Raw genomic sequence first — 20760 nt, 5'->3', positions numbered from 1 at the left:
GCTCCGGGAAGCAGACACCATTAAGTTCTAGTCCTTTTATATAAAGACAGGAAGGCTTATATGATTTCTGTGTCTGAGGGGAGCTCACGAAGGAGGCTCCATTCTTCACTGAGATCGGCTCACTCTGCAGCTAGACATAGCATCATTGTCAGTATTCCCCAAATTTAGAGTAGGCATTTCTGTCTGTATTTGGGTGAGGGGGGAAGCCCAATAAATGCAGGAGAAAGACAAGCAGAGGAGGGAGGGAGGGAGGGAGGGAGGAAGACAGAGAGATAGAGAGAGGAATCTATATTTTTCTGCATTCACCTCAGAATTCAAACTTACTCTCGACTAAATGCCAAGAGTGTGATGGTGACAATGATGCTATTTCATCAGTATTTGGCCAGATCAACAGGACTCCTCATGGTCAGATATATCTGAGTTTTATAAACAAATGTTAAAAATGTAGTACTGATTATCGTTTGTACAGGCATCACTTTCCCAGGTGTCTGAGGTCTCTCACATGCAGAGGGTGATGCCAGAACTTGAATATGACTGTTTGCACCTGGAGCTTCCAAACCAATTACTGAAGTAACCCCAGTAGCGCCCCTCTCTCAGGTTTGTACCTAAAATCACTTTTTAGCCCAAAGATGCCAGTAACAAAAAAAGTAAAAGCTCTGGAGGATACGTGACAAGAGCACAGTGGTCGGAAGCATAGCCTATGAAACCAAACTACCTAAGGCCAAATGCTGTGGCTCCCAGCCTTAGCTGTGTGACTTGGGAAAGTGTTTCAACCTCTCTGTGGTTCATGTCTGCCTCTGTGAAACACAGATAATAATAGTACTTACTTCAAAAGGTTATTGTGAGGAATAGAGAGCCCAGAAATAAACCCACACACCTACATTCAATTAACCTTCAACAAAGGAGGCAAAAATATACAAGGGGAAAAAGGACACTCTCTTCAGCAAGTGGTGTTGGGAAAGATGGACAGCCGCATGTAAATCAATGAAGTTAGAACACCCCCTCTCACCTTACACAAAAATAAACTCAAAATGGCTTAAAGACTTAAACATAAGACATGATACCATAAAACTCCTAGAAGAGATCATAGATGAAACATTCTCTGACATAAATCATACAAATGTTTCCTTAGGTCAGTCTCCCAAGGCAACAGAAATAAAAACAAAAATAAACAAACAGGACCTAATCAAACTTACAAGCTTTTGCACAGCGAAGGAAACTATAAGCAAAATGAAAAGACAACCTACAGAATGGGAAAAAATATTTGCAAATGATGCGACCAACAAGGGCTTAATTTCCAAAATATAGAAACAGCTCATACAACTCAACAACAAAAAAAACAAACAATGCAATTGAAAAATGGGCAGAAGACCTAAACAGACATTTCTCCAAAGAAGAAATACAAATAGCCAATAAGCACATGAAAAGATGCTGAAATAACAAATTATTAGAGAAATGCAAACCAAAACTACAATGAAGTACCACCTCACAATGGTCAGAATGGTCATCACTAAAAACTCTACAAATAACATATGCTAGAGAGGATGTGGAAAAAAGGGAAACCTCCTACACTTATTGGGAATATAAGTTGATGTACCCACTATGGAAAACAGTATGGAGGTTCCTCAGAAAACAAAAAGCAGAATTGCCATATGATCCAGCAATCCCACTCCTGGGCATATACCCAGACAAAACTCTAATGCAAAAAGATATATGCACCCCTATGTTCACAGCAGCACTATTCACAATAGCCAAGACATGGAAACAACCTAAATGTCCATCAACAGATGAATGGATAAAGAAGATGTGGTACATATATACAATGGAATACTACTCAGCCATAAAAAAGAATGAAATAATGCCATTTGCAGCAACATGGATGGACTTAGAGGTTACCATACTAAGTGAAGTAAGTCAGAAAGAGAAAGACAAATAATATCACTTGTATGTGCAATCTCAAATATGACACAAATGAACCTATCTACGAAATAGAAACAGACTCATGGACATAAAGAACAGACTTGTGGTTGCCAAGGGGGAGGTGATTGAGGGAGGGATGGAGTGGGAGGCTGGGGTTAGCAGATGTAAGCTATAATATACAGAATGGATAAAGGTCCTACTGTATAGCACAGAGAACTAAACTCAATATCCTATGATAAACCATAATGGAAAAGAATATTAAAAAAAAAGAATGGATGTGTATATGTGTGTGTATATATACACACACACACACAAACAACTGAATCACTTTGCTGTACAGCAGAAATTAACACAATTAATTATTACAATTAATATTGTAAATCAACTATACTTCAATTAAAAAAAAGAGAATTTAAATAGCAACAAAAAGAAGAAGAAGAAGAAGAAGAAACCACCTTTAAAAAAAAAAAAGGTTATTGTGAGGATTAAATGAGATAATTCGTGTAAAGTCCTAGAACAATACCTGGCTCATAGTTAGAGTTGGAGAAATAATAGCCATTGGCATTATCATTATTACTTTATTATTAGCGACTGATGTAAAGGAAACAGTAGTTAGCCATGAATTTCATAAAATACTTTGTTAATGCTAAATAGATGATGGTAATGTCACTGGAAGTTTGCAACATAAGTTGTAAGTAAGGATTCTTGAAACTGAAGAGACTTACTTTTAAGGGAAAGCTATAACAGCCCAAAATTAAACCACCTTTTCAAAATCTAAGGATCTGGGGGTAAGAGGTAAGGGTAATTATGGAATGTAGGTAAGTAAAAGTATCATAGAGATTTCGTATTTGGTACGTGGAGGAGCTAACAAGTAATGTTTTTGTTTGGGAAGTATAGAAAAAGTATAATTATAGCTTCTAAAAGTAGATAATAACTACCCACAGAATGAAAAGCATAGTATCAATAGAACTTCCAAATCAACAAGGGGGAAAATACAACAGAAATAAATTTGAGCCACGTTGGCAAAATATGGAGAAATTTTTAAAATTTCAAATTATCTAGAAAGTAATAAAAAGGATTGATTCTAAAACTTGGGAAGCACATTAATCCTGCATTCAGAAGGGGAAAAAAGTATAATTCTAAATGTTTATATTAGTTTAAAAATGCAGAAAAATACATGAACAAAGTATTAACTTAAGAAGTGACTTTAAAAATCATTATAAATAAAAAGACAGTAGGAAGAAGTATTTAATAAAAGGATATATGAAATTAATGAAAGAAAAAAATGAAAGGATAAAAAGAACAAAAGCTGATTTTTTTTTTTGAGATCAATAAAATACATAAACACCTGGCAACCTGATTAAGAGGAAAAGAGAATGTGCAAAATTACAGACTCTTAGAAATGAGAAAAGGAATAAAACTACTCTTACATAAGAGAGTAAAAAAATGAACAGAGAATGTGCCACGAATTACCATACATCCATATTATACAATACTAAGCAACTACTTTAAAAGCATGGATTCAAAGCGTTGACCTAGAAGAATGTCCATGACTTATTGTTCAGTGATAAATAAAAGTCATGGAATAGAGTATGAAATTTGTCCCCATTTTTGTAAAAACAAGCAAGCACTTCAAAAATCCATAAATTCATGGAGATGAGCCCCGGGAAAGGTGTGAAGAGGATGCTAGGTGTTCACACTGGTTACTGCAGGACGGGAGGGAAACTACGTTTTCTTTAAATTATCTCTGATACGCTAACTAGCTACAATGAACATCATTTTGTAATTTTAAAGCAATTTTATAAAGGAAAATAAAAACAAGCATATTGAGAGTATTATTCTGTTTATGCAAAAACTGTATCTGGGCACATAGAGCACAGCGCATCTAGGACGCAAGGCTCCCCAACAGCCGGCTCTCAGCCAGTGTGCTCGGGCCTGGCCCTGGGCTCCGGCCTCCCGTCGGGAGAGGTGTGGACAACAGCGGCTGCCAGCCCTTCCCCAGAGCAATCCAACCACCCTAGACGTGGTCTCCCTTCCAACCATGAAGCTCCTCTTCATTGGAAAACATCCCTTTCGATTTGTTTAATGTATAAACCTCCCCAGAATTTATTATATTAAAAAAAATTTTTTTATCTGTTCTTCAAGTTGATAATCACAGGCATTCGTTTTTCTCTTTCGTCCTCTACAGAGAATTTCTAACCCTCTGCCAAAGGAAGCAGGGGGTGTCACCGCTATATTTTCAGGGTGTAACACTTCCCTTCCAAGGCCTCTGTTTTCAAAAAATTGCATTTTCACAATCATAGGCAATTTTCTTTCCATCTTTGGGTACCTACCTAGAAAACCAGAGTTGTCCCTCCACACCCCTTCCCTTCTCACACGAAATCCCTAGTTTAAAGTTTGAATTGGTTGGCTGTATGTCCTATATATGGGTTCCCTCCCACAATGCAAACCCCAGGTCCCTGAAAGTTTTCCAGTCCTCCACTGTTTTTACAGAGCCTAGCAAAGAGCAGGTAAGCCATGAATAAATGCTTTTAGACAGGACAGTGCAGGCTGAAGCTGGATATTCCGGTGTCCAGGGTAAGCAGCCCCGAAGAAGTGCTCAGGTGAGTGGGGCAGGGAGTGAGGACAGACCCCAGTTCATCGTCTCCTCCACTGGCCCAGGGGTCTGACCCCACACTACAGACCCAGCACCAACGTCTCAGAGAGATGAATGGGGAAGGGTTTGGGAGGATGCAAGGCAATGGAAAGATTTTGTAAACTTTAAAAATCATTATTTTAAGCATCTGTATCTCCTAAACGTTGATGCTCTGGGGCAAGGGCCGGCAAACTTTGGCCCTCTGACCAAATCCTGCTGCCGCCTGCTTTGGGCGTAAGTTTGATTGGCACACAGCCATGCCCGCTTCAAACTGTCTATGGCTGCTTTCACACTTACACAGCAGAGTTGAGTCACTGTGACAGAGACCTATGACACCCTCACAAAAAACTAAAACATTTACTATCTAGCCCTTTATAGAAGAAGTTTGCTGACCCTGCTCCGGGGCACAACAGGCCATCTCCTCCGGCAATTACTAAAAACACATGAGTGCGTGCATGCCCTGGGATGAGGGAATTAGGGGTAATAAGAACCAGGAATAAGGACCCTCAGAAAACCCAACCACATCCTGGAAGAAAAGGATCTCAAATCAATGACATAACCTTCCACCTTAAGAAACTAGAAAAAGAAGAGTGAACTAAACCCACAGCAAGCAGAAGGAAGGAAATAATAGAGATTGGAGCAGAAATAAATGAAATAGAGGTCAGAAAAAGAATAGAGAAAAGCAACAAAACCAAAAATTGCTTCTTTGCAGACAAACCTTTCACTAGACTGACTAAGAAAAAAAGAGAGAAGACTCAAATGATTAAAATCAGGAATGAAAGGGAGGCCATTGCTACCAATCTTACAAAAACAAAAAAAAGATTATAAGGGAATCTATGAATGATTATATGCCAAAACATTAGATAACCCAGATAAAATGGACAAATTGCTAGAAAGACACAACCTACCAAAACTCAAGAAGAAACAGAAAATCAGAATACGCCTATATAAGTAAAGAGACTGAATTAGTAATCAAAAGACTTCCTGCAAAGAAAAGCCCAGGACCATATGGTTTCACCATCAGATTCTACCAAACGTTTAAAGAAGAATTAACACCAATCCTTCACAAACTCTTCCCAAAAATAGAAGAGGAGGGAACACCTCCCAACTCATTCTGTGAGGCCAGCATGAACATGACACCAAAACTAGACAAAGATATCACGAGAAAGCTACAGACCAACATCCCTCATAATATATAGGCAAAAATCCTCAACAAAATACTAGCAAACTGAATCTAGCAACATATAAAAAGGATTATGCAGCAGCCAAACCCTGATTAGAAAGCCCACCCAGCTCAACTGCCGAAGAAGCAGAGGCATGGAGAGGACACTGACCAGAGGGGCACCAATGTTTCTGGCTTTTCTTAGAAGTTTTTTGATTACTAATTCAATCTCTTTACTTATGTAGGCGTATTCTGATTTTCTGTTTCTTCTTGAGTTTTGGTAGCTTGTGTCTTTCTTTGTGAGCACCTTTCCTCCAAGTCACCTCACATACAGGAGGCTTCCTCTCTCTGGGAGGTGGGGAGGCCCAAACATCAGCGCTGGTCCCCTGTCTGTGTTATCTGTTTCAAGAGTGGAGCTTTTTGTCTACCCAGAGAGCAGGGAAAGTGAGGACTGCTGTTTGTCCATCTTGCAGCCTGCTTGGCTACAAAATAGCAGAGAAGTTAAAAAAAAAAAAAAATCGATATACAAATCCCCAGGGTAATAAAGTAAACTGACAGTTTATTACTCACCTCCAAACTACCATGCTTAAAGATGTTTCTCCAAAAAGGCAAGTGGTTTTTAAGAGTGCACTGACCATGTGTCTGCCTTCCACACATCTCTCCTACACACACACACACACACACACACACACACAGCTTTGTGCTGTTGGAGAATCAGATGTATTTTTGCTACAATACCCTGCCCCTGCTGCTTTAAAAATAAAAGAAACAGACCGATACTTTCTTTGAGGAGACTCTTGTACTCTTACTTAGACAGATTCTTTTAACTGTTTTTTCAGCCACCCACCACCCTTTGCACCATCATTAAACCCTTTTTCAGTCCAAGAAGTGCTTACAAAGAGCTGCTTCTTAATGTCTGCATTTGCTTCCTCAGCATTAGGTCACCGTCCCTGTGTTTTAGCTAAACACGCTTCAGTACTTCTCCCTGCTCAGTGGTTTTCTGAGGGCCTCCGTCCACTCTGGTGAAGGGCCTCCTCATTAGTATTCTCCTTCTCAGACAGAGCATCCACACAGGGGCTTTCAGCCTCCCTGTTCAGGCCATCAAGCTATCAATGCGCCTAGAGCTCCGGTTCATTTGAGAACAGCCTGCTTCTAAGGAAGTCCTTGGCACAGGCAAAATGTCCCCTTTTCAGTGTAAAAGTGCCCCCGGGACCGGGCCACCCAGCTGCCACCCCGGCTCCGGCCACTGCTGTACACTCCCCTCCCTAGAACAGCCTGTAAGGATGGTCCCAGCCCAGACCCAGCTCCCTGGTGGAAGCAGGACTCCAGAGGCAAAGGGGGCGGAGAGGAAGGAGCCCTGGACTAAGGGTCAGGGCCCCGGACTACGAGCTTGCTTCCACTCTGAGCTCCCCGCAACTGCCCCCTTGCCTGTCACCAGGTCAGAGGGGAACGTGGATGAGAAGAAGGTGGCAGAAAGAAAGGCAAGGTAAGCGATTCCACTGGCCAGTGGCCTCACCTGTCCAAACACGTACAGCAGCCCGATGGCGCCTCCGGTCTGCCCGCCGAGGACCGCCGCGATCATGGAGTAGACGCCGCCGGTGCCCACGTCGCAGTGCTCCCCAACCCCGATGCCGGACAGCACTGTGACCAGGGCCACCAGGGCGACGAAGGACACCAGAAACACACCCATGAGCACTCCCGTGTTTCCCTGCGGCGGAACAGCAAGGAGCCAGGTCAGGGTTAGCGCACGGAGGGAGCACTGCCCACCGCTCCCACGCCCCCGGGGGGTGGGCCCGTTGGAAAAGGACGAAGGCAGGGCCACAGGAGTAAGGCCTGGAAGGGACTCCAGACGAATGTAGGGTCCCTGCAGCGAACTCTTGGAGCCTTCCCAGCGCCGACCATGTCACGTCGAAGCCACGCCATACCCTCTTGAAGCCCCTCCTGCTCTCTCCCCTCTCCACCTCCCCAGGCCCCCCTCATCCCTCTGCCGACAGCCCTCCCCCAGACGCACGCGGCGCCCCAGCGTAAAGTCACGTGCCCCCTCGCCCCACCCCCTCCTCCTACCCATGCGGATCCCCTGCTTGCAATGCCTTTCTGCCCGTTCCTCCTCCTTGGCAGGTTCACTCCAACGCATCCCTCGAGACCGGGGTTAGCGTTTCCTCCTGCAGCAAGCTGTCCCTGGGAGCCTTCCTCTGGCTCCAGTAGTGCCCAGGGCTTAGTGCTTATCACAGCGCTTGTCACACTGGAGTCTTGTCCCCAAGCCCGTCTTTACCTCTGGGCTGCCAAGACAGCAGGATTAGGTTTGGGGTTTTTTGCTAGCTTTCCCCATTTCTCTTTCATTTGTGTGCACAGCATTCTTCCCGCCCGTACTCCGTCTACTCTCTTCTCGCACTTCTGACATTTAAAAATGCCTATATCACCTGCAAGTTATTTGAACGTTTAGAAGTTCACTGCATTGAAAAATTGGTTTATTTATATGAAAGACCTTTTATAAATAAGTAGAAAAGCATGGGGAGGGGGGAGAAAAAGAGGTAAATATTTTCTTTATTTCTATTTTGACATCTATTGATATTTAGACGGAGGTTGGAGAATGAAGTGGGATTACGGTATTTGTTAATCTGTTGGGTTTTCAGCTGAGAGTAATGCCATACCAAGCAAAATTATGATTCTGTTAATAGAGAAGGGGGAAAAAAATGGATCTAAAGTTTGCCACGGTAGACTATATGGTACCTAAAGGATTAGGTTATATTCAGTTATGTTTTATTCAGTTACTTATTTTGCTGTTTTTATATTTTTAATGAACTTATATAATTACTATTTTCTTCCTTTGTTCGTGCTTTTAAATTGTCTACATGGGATAATTTTTAAAAGTCTGTACCAGTCTTTAAGTTTTCATACCCAAACTGCCACTTTAACGTTTTTCAGATTATAAATATGCTGCCAAATTATTCTTTAGAATTAATATTTTCTATTTAAAAATGACTTGGGCATGACCTCTACTTATTTTAATTTTATGTTATCCTCTAGAAGCTCTACCTTATTTTTGGCATTTCACATTTACCTTTATTTCCATGTTCAAATATGATTTTTCAGGTAAAACTAATGTCAGAATTGAAAAGGAGAGATCATTTTAGGGCAAAAGGATGTATTTGTGTGGTAGCAGCCTCAAAGATGGTCCCAGTGGTCCCCACCTCCTGGCATTCGTGCCCTTGTGTAATCTGCTCCCCTTGAGCGGGGGCTGGATGGAGTGACTCACTTTTAATGAGCAGAGCCCTGCAGATGTGATGGGATGTCACTTTTGAGATGAGCATATGAGAAGACCGTGACTTTCATCTTGGGCACTTGCTCCCTCCCTCTCTCTTAGGTTGCTGGCCCTGGGGGAAGCCAGCTGCAGTTACTGAGGCAACCCTATGAAGAGGCCCACGTGACAAAGCCTGACAGCAACCTCACAAGTGATCCTGGAAACAGACCCTCTGCCAGTGGAGCCTTCAGATGAGAGTGCAGCCCTGACTGACAGCTTGGCTGCAACCCCATGAGAAACCCTGAGCCAGAGGCACCCAGCTAAGTTGCTCCTGGATCCCTGAACCACAGTAATGACAAGACAACACATATTGGTTGCTTTAAGCCGCTAAGTGTTGGGATAATTTGTTGCGCAGCAATAAATAATTAATACAACTTGTACTTCACTTTGGGGATGGGACTGACACTTCTGGATAGCCATTTCTCAAAAAAGTGACTCAGCGGGAGGGTTCAGAGGAGGCCCTAAGATTTAAGAATAGAAATAGAGAGAGCTTACCCTTCTCTCCTTCCACTGTTCCATAAGCAGCCCCTGCATGAGGCAGAGCCCAGGGGCCCAGGCTGTCACTGCCAGGCCTTCCTCTGCCACAGCAGTCAGGTTGCTGGGCCTCCCCTGGACACAGGCTGGAGAGGTGCTGGGCAGTGAGGTGGCTTCCAAGAAGGGGAAAAATCAGAGGTTGATCCCAGAAGCCTGAGAATGCCTGCCAGGACAAGGCATCCGAGCGGAGGATTTGTGCTTTTGTAAGTGGGGGCCCCTGGAAGTTTGAGAGGACCATGAGAGGCATCCACGCCAGAGAGGTTGCTAACCTTGCTCTAAGCTTTCCACACATTAATAAAGAAAACTTTCAGACCCATCCTGGCTATGGCTAAGGCTGAACCCTGAGCTAAGGGCCTGGGTATGGAGTAGAGCAAGAGCTGAGGAAGGTGTGGCCTCAACCAGGCCTCCTAAGAGGACTAAGAACCCCATACACCCCACTACAGTGAAGCTTTCATCCCCTGGAATTTGCAGATGTGATGGTTAACTTTATGTGCCAACTTGGCTAGATTATGGTGACCAGTTGTTTAGTCAAACACTAGTCTAGGAGTTGCTGTAAATGTATTTTTAAGATGTGATTAACATGTACAATCAGTTGACTTTTTTTTTTTTTCTTATCTTCTGGCCACGCCACGTGGCATGTGGGATCTTAGTTCCCTGACCAGGGATTGAACCCGCGGCCCCTGCATTGGAAGCGCGAAGTCTTAACCGCTGGCCCGCCAGGGAAGTCCCACAATCAGCTGACTTTAAGTAAAGGAAATTACCCTCCATAATGTGGGTGGTTCTCATGCAATCAGTTGAAGGCCTTAAAAGCAAAGACTGAGGTTTCCCAAAGAAGAAGGAATTTGGTCTCCAGACTGCAACACAGTAGTTCTGCCTGAGTTTCTAGGTTTTGGACTCAAAAAGCTGCAACATCTATTCTTACCTGCATCTCACTTATCCTACAGATTTGGGACTTGCCAGAACCCATAATCGTATGAGCCAATTTCTTACCATAAACACACACCCCTCTCTCTCTCTACCTCCATGAGATGATAGAAAATATATACAGCTGTCCCTAGGTATCCACAGGGGATTAATTCCGGGACTGGTCTCGGATACCAAAATCTGCGGATGCTCAAGTCCCATAGTCAGCTCTTCCTATCTGCAGTTTCCCTTCCACGGATTCAACCAACTGTGGACCGTGTAGTACTGTATTATTTATTGAAAAAAACCCGAGCATAAGTGGACCGTGCAGTTCAAACCCATGTTGTTCAAGGGTCAACTGTATATTGGTCTCTGCACCTGGTTCCTGGCACAGAGCTCCTGAAACCTTGTCATTTCTTAAGTGATAAGAGCGCTAGAAGCATCTCTTGTTCTAACATTTGTCTTTGACCCCATCCCTGACACGGGGCTCCTAAAACCCTTGTAAATTCCTAAGCGATAAAAACACAAGGAGCATCTTTTGTTCTAACGAGGTGGCTGTCAGTGGGCTCCTGGAGGGCTCCTGGATGGGGGCTGGTCACCAGAAAGACCAAGCTACCATTAGCAGCTTCGAGTTTTCACCCCCACCACCCCCAACACACATATACACACTTCTCTAGAGAGGGGAGAGGGGCTAGAAATGGAGTTAACAATTGATCATGTGTGATGAAGCTGCTATAAAAATCCCCAAAGAATGGGGTTTGGAAAGCTTCCAGGTGGGTGAGCATAGCCACACACCAGGAGAGTGATGCACCCCAACTCCACGGGGACAGAAGCCCCTGCTCTTGGGACCTTTGCAGACCTTGCCCTAGGTATCTCTTCATCGGTCTTTATCATAATCCTTTAATAAGCTAATAAACATAAATAAGTGTTTCCCTGAGTTCTGTGAGCTGCTCTAGCAAATTAATGGAATCTGAGGGGGGGTGGGGTGGGTCGTGGGAATGGGGTGGGTCATGGGAACCCCAGATGCACAACCTCGGTCAGAAGCATAGGTGACAACCTGGACTTGTGATTGGCAGCTGAAGTGGGTGGGGGCAGCTTTATGGGATGGAGCCCTTAACCTGTGGGATCTGATGCTCTCTCCAGGTAGTGCCAGAATTGAGTTACACTGTAGGACACTCAGCTGGTGCCACAGAATTGCTTGATGTGGGGAAAAATCTGGTGACCAGCAGTGTCAAGTGAAGTGTTCCGTGTGAAAGTAAGGAGAAAGGCATGGAGGAGAACCGTAGGTTTTTACAGTTTCTTCTCCCTCTCCCTCTCCCTCTCCCTCTCCCTCTCCCTCTCCCTCTCTAGGCAGGGCATCAGACGAGTTAAAGAACACCAGGAAAGCTGGAGAGGGTCACAAACTGGAGGCAAACTTGCCATCAGCCTGCTCTCTCTGACCCACCTCTAGTCCCACCCACAATGTGCCCTGACTTCTGTGCTCATATTCCTGTAGGTAAATCCATGGTGAGGCTTCCACAGGAACCTCTGTCTGAGGCCCAGGTTCTCAGGATTCTCATTTAAAAAGCAATACTAGCTACTCCATGTACTTGATCTTGCTCGGTGCTTCAGGAATCTGTTGACTACACTGTGGAATACCCAAGGGTGACAGAGCTTTCCATGTCCCAGGCCCACAAGAGGCTCCAGGGCCACCAGCTCATCACTCACCACCAGCCAGCCAGTCCTCAAGAAAAGGACAACCCCAAAAATGTTGATCATGCAGGACGTGAACACACCATCCCAGGTCCCGAACAGCACTGGTTCCCATATGAACAGCTGGATCTTCCACCAGGGCTGGGGCTGGGCCAGGGCCTCCTGAAAACAGGGCACACAGGAGTCAGCTCAGCAGCAGTGGGGAGGGCTGGCGCGGGGAGGGGAACGGAGGTGGGTGCTGGGAGAACTCAGCTTTAAAGCTCTCCTGTTGGGCCATGTCCTGCAGGCCTGTGCGCATAGCAACTCCTGTGCCGTGCGCAGCGCAGACAAGCTGCTCAGCAAACTCGGTTCCCTTTCCTTCTCGCCACTCGGGAGACTGCATTTCCCAGTCTCTTTACAGGCGGTGTGGCCACGTGACTGAGTTCCGGCCACTGGGATGTGGGTGAGCGCGGGATGCTGGGCTCCAGCTCTGACGTCGGTCAGGAGCTCTGGGTGACGCCATCCTCCCTTTCAGTCTCTCCCTTCCTGGTGGGAAGAGCAGCTTCCAGTGGTTACTAATCTTTGGGGAACCTTCCTTTACTTACCTTTTTCTCCTCTGGCCCTTCTAACACTTCTGTAATGAGTTCTATGTATTAAATTCCCTCTGTTTAAAAAATCTAGGGCAGTTTCTGTGTTCCTGACTGAACACTGGCTGGTACGGTGATCCCTGAGTGCCCTTCCATCCCATACCCCAGGATCCCAAGGCATCATTTGGCAGTTGTCTAGAATCACAGGCTAACAAGTGGTGAAACAGATGCTTTCCTCATTTTTCCAATTCAAAAATAACAAAGGCACTTACAGTACACTCATACAGAAACTCTTTACTAAAAAGACTAAACCTTATGGAAATACTAAAACGATCTTAAACAAAATCAGTAGCCACTCATACGATGAACTGCTCCTGCATAGGTTTAGTAATTAATCTAAATTCAGACATCACTGGAGTCTTCCAATGGCCTCAAACTACTGCAGCAGTGATGAAATAATTCTCACCTCGGGGTGGGGAAGGGAGGCACCCAGCTAAGACCCACTGTGTGCACTAAGCCTAACTGGTGCGTGTATGTCATCTATAACCTCAGGGAGACGGCAGAAAAGTCAAGGGACAGGGGAAATCTAAGGTCCAGAGTCAGGGGCAGGGGCCCTGAACAGCTGAGAACGATGGGTGCGCTCATGATCTAGGACCAAGGCCAGAAGCCAACTATGCTCAGTCAAAACAAAAGGAGAGGATCCCAGCTTCCCGCCTTGTATCGTACACCTACAGATGAAAAAAGGGCCTCAAGAAATCATCAGGGCCATCAATGAAGCCACGCAGGACAGATGGGCCGGGGGACTCCCGACACCAGCTGGAACACCTTTCATCTCTGTATATTTCTGTGCATTTGTCTTTTGCAAACCACTAATGAGGAATCTCCTGAAAGTCAATAAACATGAGAACAGTGATCGTGGCTCAGAGCGAAGACCCTGCCAACCTATGCTTATCTTTGAACGAATGGTACCAAGGGACTCTGTGGTAAGACTGTTTTCCAGGATCCTAATCTCAAAACTCAGGACCTGGCCCAACTTCCCGTCTCTGCTTGTGTTCGCTTCCTACCATGGCTTGTTACAGGCCTACTATTTATTAGAAACAGTCATAACAATAGCAACTATCAGCAACAAAGAGTAATAATTTAGGGAGTGCTTTCAGCTTCCACATCAATTCCCCCCTTTGGTGCTCAGGTCACCCCGGGAGCGAGGCAGGGAGAGGGCCCCTGTCTACAGCCAGCCGAGGAAAGCGAGCCCTGGAGAAGAGACACAACCAGCCTAGGTCCACAGTTGGGGTTTGAATTCCCCAACCCAGACTGTAAAACCTGCACCACAGGTCACAGGCCCTTTTCTCTCCTAAATTTCAATGTTTCAGGTGCGATTTCTAACATCCTGGATTTCGCTTAATTGTGAGTACCTCCGCTTTACCCTTAAAATTCCTGTTGTGATTTTAGAAACTGTATTCCTCTGTCATCACAGCCTTCATATTTCCCCTGTAAAACCTGTTTTGTTTTTTTGTTTATTTACCTAATGGGGGTATGAAAAGCCTTTCACTCCCTGGATCTCACTGGACTAAATCAGCCTAAAATGTGCTTCACAGATGAATGAGGCCGGAACTTTAGGAGACTCTTTACCCTGAGAATAAAGGTGTAAGTGAAGGTATACATGGTTTGAAGGTATACATGTAGTCAAATGGGTTTGGTGCCCAAGTCATGACAGTTTATTTCAGGATATTTAGAGGAGTGCACATACCTTTTCTTACCAAGTGACACAAGAACACAACTAAGTCTTCCCAAAGCCTGCTCATCTGATACTGGCAAGAAGCACCTAAGTTTGACCCAAGGTTGGGGCCCTGATGTTTTGAGAGAGAGAGAGACATAAGCCAGTGAGAGAAAAGGAAGAAGAAACAAAAGCACCAGAAAGGGGAGCTAGGATGAGATGGAGAACCCTAGAATAAAATGCCAAATAGGTACTCGGGAGACCCCAAGGGACAATTTCCAGCCCCCCCCCGCCCCGCAGACACGCTGCCGCCAACATCAATACAGGACGCCAGCCCGGGGCCCATGCTTGTCACCTCTCCCTGGCCCACCGCACCCTCCAGCCTCCCCACTTACAGGACGTCCTCAGCCTTCCGCACTGCCCCAGGATTGGCCTTGTGGAGAGTACCGGCCTGACAGGCAGCTCAAACCAGCTCCTTTGCATAGTAACTACCATCGGGCCGGCCCAATTCTGACACCAGTGCCAGTGGGGGGCGGTTTCTCCTACACAGAGCAATCCTCTGACACCAGTGGGTGTCCCATAGTTTAAGACAACTCCGACACTGCCCGCCCAGAGACGGTGCCATCCTACAGTCAAGGGTTCAGTCCTACCAGACTGCCCCTCAGATGGCAATTTCAAGTCCATGTTGTCACTATGCTTCTGACCCACGGGCTACTGATCAGAGGTTCCCACCACCCCCATCTTGGGTTCAGTTAATTTGCTAGAGCGGCTCACAGAACTCAGACAAACATTTTACTTACTAGATTACCAGCTTATTATGAAAGGATATGACTCAGAAGCCACCAGATGAGGGGGGCGTTTAGGGAAAGGTTTGAGGTCTATGCCCTCTCCCAGCGCAGCACTCTCCCATCATCTCCATGTGGTCACCAACCCAGAAGCTCTCCAAACCCTCTTTTTTGGGTTTTTCTGGAGGCTTCATCACATAGGCATGACTGATTAACTCACTGGTCATTGGTGACTGATTTAACCTCCAGCTCCTTTCCCCTACCCTGAAAGTTCCAACCCTCCAATCACATGGCTGGTTCCTCTGTAACCAGCCTCCATTCTAGGTGATTCTAAAAGTCACCTCGCTAATATAAACCCAGTGGTGGCTGAAGGCATTTGTTATGAATATCAAGACACCTTATCACTCTTATCACTTAGGAAATTCCAAGGGTTTTAGGAGCTCTGTGCCAAATATCTATTTATTATAAATCACAGTATCACAACTGGCTACTCCCCAATCCTGCTGTCTATCTGTCCTGCCAGCTCTCTCCGATTCCCTTCAGCTCTTGCTCAGATAGGCTGCGGGCAGAGCCGTGTCTGCAGCATAAGCAGACATCCAATAGGAGGACAGAATATCAGCTTCTCCCCCCCACTCAGGGACCGCATGCCAAAGCCCCTCCTTTATGGGAGGGTAAGGAAGCTCATCTCGTCTCAAATAGGCCCTCCCACAAAGGCCGTGGCTCACAGACTCTCCCTTTGTGCCTCTCCCTAGTCATTTCTGTTGCCCAGGGAGAGGGCGGTGGAATTGCTGGGGTGACAGGGGGTGATAGTTGGGCCAGTTCTGGGCTATCTTGTGCTTGGTACCAACTGTTGATAACTGTCTTAGAACCTCATTGTCTTCAGATTTGGGCCCCAGTCATCAATTCCAAAATAACAAGAGTCTCATTCAACACTCTATGACACAGACATGACAGGTTGCGGGGAAAGGCAGGTGGCAGTAGGATGTGTGCTGTGCCCAGGATGGAGGCTACTGGGAAGCAGGGGTGGACACTAAGAAAGAAGAGACAGAAAAGTGAGGGGCAAAGCAATCCCTCAGAAAGGGGACCACAAACATCCTCAAGGGGCAGGTTCCTCTCTTTCCTGAGGACCCTCAGGTTGTCAGGGACAACTTGGCAGGTTCCAGGGCACAGAGACTTGGAGTCTGGCCGCGGGTGATCGCACCTGTGTGCTGCTCGTTGCTAGGGCTTTCCTTCCCAACCTCCCAGAACAAGGAGCCAGGCCCTCTAAGCCCAGGGCTGCACCCCACACTGGAGACACCACGGCCACCTCGTGGGTGTTTTAGTTCAGAGGTAGAAGTCCTTCTCCTGTGAGAATCCTCACACTTGAGCAGGGCATCTAGAAAGACAGGAAAATCACACCTGAAACGTGTCCAGAGTGGGAAACACGTGACTTCCTGCATCCAGCAAGTGGAGCTGAGTAAGACAGAGCAAAGCTCTGCTACAGCCAATGATGCGAGCTCCCACCCAGGAGCCTCTTGTCTCAAACAGCCACCGCCCTCCCACAGGCCACCCTCCAGGCCTTACTGAACACATCTGAAATGTGAGAAGACACCTATTCTCTCTCCTGGAAGCTGGAGGAAAGGAGACTGGTAAGAAACTCTGCTTCTGCCCACTTGGGTCAGGAGCGGATCAGAACAAGACACAGCCTGCCCCTTCCTCCCAAAGACTGGCTCTACCTGGAGCACGCACACGTGCGCCAGCAGCTTGCTTTCTGAAAGCTAATTATTTAATTATTACACATCAGAGAATATCCCAAGCTGCTGCTGATCTGTGACGCACTGAGCAGAGTGGGTGCCACATTCCTCTCCTCTGGCTCTGAACAGGCACCACAAGCTGCAGCTGGGCAGGGGGGCAGCAGGGTTCCACGGGCCAGCGGCCGCCTGTGGTGCCCGCATCCGATGCAGGTAGCTACATACCCGCCTCAAGGTGGGCTGCGCAGTTTAGATGAGGTGATAATCGTGAAAGTTTTTTTGGTAAGCATGAAGCACAACAGGCAGTTTTAAATGGAGGTGAGGATTTCTTCAGGAAAGTTGGGAGGAAAGGAAAGAAGAGAGGTCTTACTGACTGTGCATCTTCTATCTGCCCTGGTACCTCGTCCTCATGTTTCAGGTGAATCCTTGCTCTACACCTCAGCCTGAAAGCTGCCTCTCTCCAACCCCTGCCCAGTCCCAGCGCTGGGGCAGCCGGCCCCTTCTGTATTATACTAGGAGTTCGAGAATGGGTGTCCGACGAGCGCTCTGCTACCCTGACTGAAGCTGGTAATGGGAGCTGCTCCGCAGGACCCACATGGAGTGGTCAAAGCCTGATTTCCCTGGATTCGAATCTGGGCAGCACGCTTGGTCAGCACCGATTTAGGCACTCCTAGAAATGTGAGATCTTCGTGGCTGTGCGGATCTCTTCTGCACAGAACAGGTTCAAAAGCCAGTGTCTCCGTAACAGTAGTTCCCGGTGCTTTGATCTGTGGCTCTTCCATCTTGTGCATTCTGATCCCGGTCCAAGGCCGGGAACCTCCCAAGGCACAACCTGGTCAAGCAACCACACAGGCCCAGGAGTGGCAAGACCCGCGGACGCTGTGACAGCGTTGATGTTGGTGGGGCCCCTGCCCGAGCTCTGCCTCTCAGAGCTATACAGCAGCTCATTCCCCACAGAGCGGCCACCTCTGTGCTCAGAATGCAGAACCCAAAGACACAATGCTCTGGGCACCTGACAGCACCCCGCAGATCTAAATTCCCACAGCAGCGATGCCATGGCCACCTAAACAAGAGCTTCCCCTTCCCTTCCCAGCCTCCTTGGCAAAAGGACAGAGCCCTCCTGCGAGACTCAGGCTGCCACTAGACAGTCTACCTCAGTTTAACATCAGGAGAAGAAACACGGACCCTAATGCCCTCCCCCAGTAACAGGCAAACCAGCTAAAAATCAACTCAAAAGGTTTATTTTTCTAGGTGCTTCAGTGGATCAGACAATACTATACCCATTTAAGAATTCTTATGTACTAAGTACTTTTGACGTTTGGAATCACATCAATGTTTTATATACTCAAAATTAAACAAAATCAAATCAAATCGACAGGATGAGAGAGAAAAATTAAAACAGAATGCAAAGAGAAACAAATTAACCTAACTATAATTCTAATGAATAATATAACCACACTGAAGGTGGAAAAAACTGAGCAGAGTTAACTTTTGAACATAGTACTTTAACTATGTGCTCTCAGTCTAAAGACAAATAACTAACTACAAACTAATACAAATTCTAGATAGAAAGTTTGTTTTTTGCAGGGGTAGGAGTTACCACTCCTGAATCTACTTTCCATGAATTGTAGGACTGAGCAAATAAGTAAATATACCGACTGGGAGTCAAGTTTCTCACTGTTGGAGAAGGCAGTTAAAACTAAGAAAAGAGGAAAGAAGGATGAACCCTGGCGTGATAAATTAGAATTAGAGGTATCAGTTTGAATTTATAGTTTTTAATATATAAAGATATAAATATATATAGACATATCTATACATATCTATATATCTATATCTATATACATGTGTATGTGTATATATATATATATATATATATATATATATATATATGTATGTATGTATATATCTGTCTACTTAAAGGGTCTGTAAGTCAAAACACCCCAGTAGCAATGAACATACCTAGCACCCAGATCTTGGTCTCTAAATACCATTTCTCACTTTAAGGAGCCAGAGCTCTTTGGAGAAATAGCTGATTCAGGGCTGGGGCAGAAAAAGTACAAAATGAGCCTACAATATTTTGTGCCAGAAAGTAAGGAAGGGCTCCTAAAAATGATGAGGATGTGTCATAAGAACATAGAAGCCAGCTTGAAGGCTGGCCAAATCTGGAACAATTTGAGCATCAAAATCAATAATAGTAGCAATAGAATACACATGGAAAAAATAAGAATCTGAGTCCATACAGATATAACCAAATGAATAAATTAAAGTAAGAGGAAGGAGGGAAAATTCTTCTTTATAGAAGACCAAGTAATATATGTAGAAGAAATGAGGATGTTAGAAAATCACCATTCTGCAACCATCACAGTAATAACTGAGTCTGCCAAGACTCATCAATGTATGCTAAAGCTAATGGGTAGAAAATTGATGAGGAACTGGATATTTCCATAGTCTCAAAGTATCCCCAACAAATTATTTATTAGTTACAAAGGGAAAATTAGTAACTTTAGAGTGAATTAACCTAGTGGGCACCACCTTAAATAAGTAACCAAAGTTAACATTACCAATAATGGGACAAGTGGAAACCCTGTACCTCCCTCCTGATATGACGCCTGGAAAAGAACACAATATCATTCTATGGGTTCCTGCCAAAAATGCAAAACCTGAATCTAATCATGAGAGTTCATGTCCCAAACTGAGAAATATTCTACAAAAAAAACCAGCCTGTGTTTTGCAAAAAAATGTCAAGATCACGAAAGACAAAGAAAGGCTAAGGAACCATTCCAGATTAAATGAGACTAGAGAGGCGTGATGACTAAATGCACTGCGTGATGCTGGATTGGCTCCCGGTCCGGGAGAAAAAGCTACAGGATATTAGTGAGATAACTGGCCAAAGTGGATGTGAAACTGTGGATTAGATAATAGGATTTATCAATGTTAAATGTCTTGATCTTTTTTTTTTCTTTTAATATTCCATAGTCCAGCCATCCAGGCATGGACTATGGTTATTTTATTTTATTTTATTTTATTTTATTTTATTTTATTTGACCACACCAAGCGGCTTGTGGGATCTTAGTTCCCCGACAAGGGGTCAAACCCAGGCCCTTGACCATGAAAGTGTGGAGTCCTACCCACTGGACCAGGGAATTTCCTAAGTGTCTTGATCTTGATAAATATAATGTGGTTAGGTAAAAGAAAAGTCCTATTCTCAGGAAATAGACAATGAAGTATTTATGGATAAGGGGACATGATGTCTACAAATTAGTTCCAAATGGTTCAGGAAAAATATATATATAATCGAATATAATAGGTATTAAAATATATATTATATATATGGAATAGAAATATATGTATATAGAGAGAGAGCACACAAATAATAAAGCAAAAGGACAAAATGTTAATAACTGGTAAATCTGAGTCAAGAGTATACAGCGGTTGTTTGTACTGCTGCGACTTTCTATAAGTGTGAAATGTTATCAAAATTTCAATAGTTTAAAAATAAATAAATAGTAAAAGCAATTTTTATTTTTTAAAAGAAGCCCAGACATATTTAAAGAACAGCTTGTTCACTCTTGTACCTCTAGTGCCTAACATGGAACAGGTACTTACTAAATGTGTTAGTTAAATGAACGAATGAATGAATACAATGTGCTTTAGAGAGTGACATTAGACACCTCTTTTAAGGAAGCAGAATATGCACTTTTCTACCTTCCAAATTACCATGACAATGACAGAAAAGATGTGTTGTTTATTTTTAAAGTATGAAACTATAGTTATAACTAGAAAGGGAAAAAACCAAGTGCTACTAGCAGATCAGATAT

General features: G+C 44.8%; 1 protein-coding gene across 6 annotated transcripts in view; it reads right to left on the bottom strand.

Annotated features, from left to right (window-relative positions):
• SLC12A8 (solute carrier family 12 member 8) overlaps nucleotides 1–20760 on the bottom strand; it is a 133570-nt gene that overhangs the window by 100565 nt on the left and 12245 nt on the right. For 4 of the 6 annotated variants that reach the window (XM_059922110.1, XM_059922115.1, XM_059922111.1 and 1 more), the window contains exons 3-4: nucleotides 12163–12309; nucleotides 7234–7425 (exon numbers count right to left, since the gene is read on the bottom strand). In XM_059922110.1, the coding sequence (XP_059778093.1) occupies nucleotides 7234–7425; nucleotides 12163–12309 (339 nt within the window). The remainder of the gene's footprint in view (nucleotides 1–7233; nucleotides 7426–12162; nucleotides 12310–20760) is intronic. The other 2 variants (XM_059922113.1, XM_059922114.1) reach the window with 2 other exon arrangements.

The sequence above is a fragment of the Balaenoptera ricei genome, chromosome 4, assembly GCF_028023285.1.
Source record: "Balaenoptera ricei isolate mBalRic1 chromosome 4, mBalRic1.hap2, whole genome shotgun sequence".
NCBI lineage: Eukaryota > Metazoa > Chordata > Mammalia > Artiodactyla > Balaenopteridae > Balaenoptera > Balaenoptera ricei.
The sequence above is the reverse complement of the archived record's forward strand: the minus strand, read 5'-3'. Positions and strand labels throughout refer to the sequence as shown.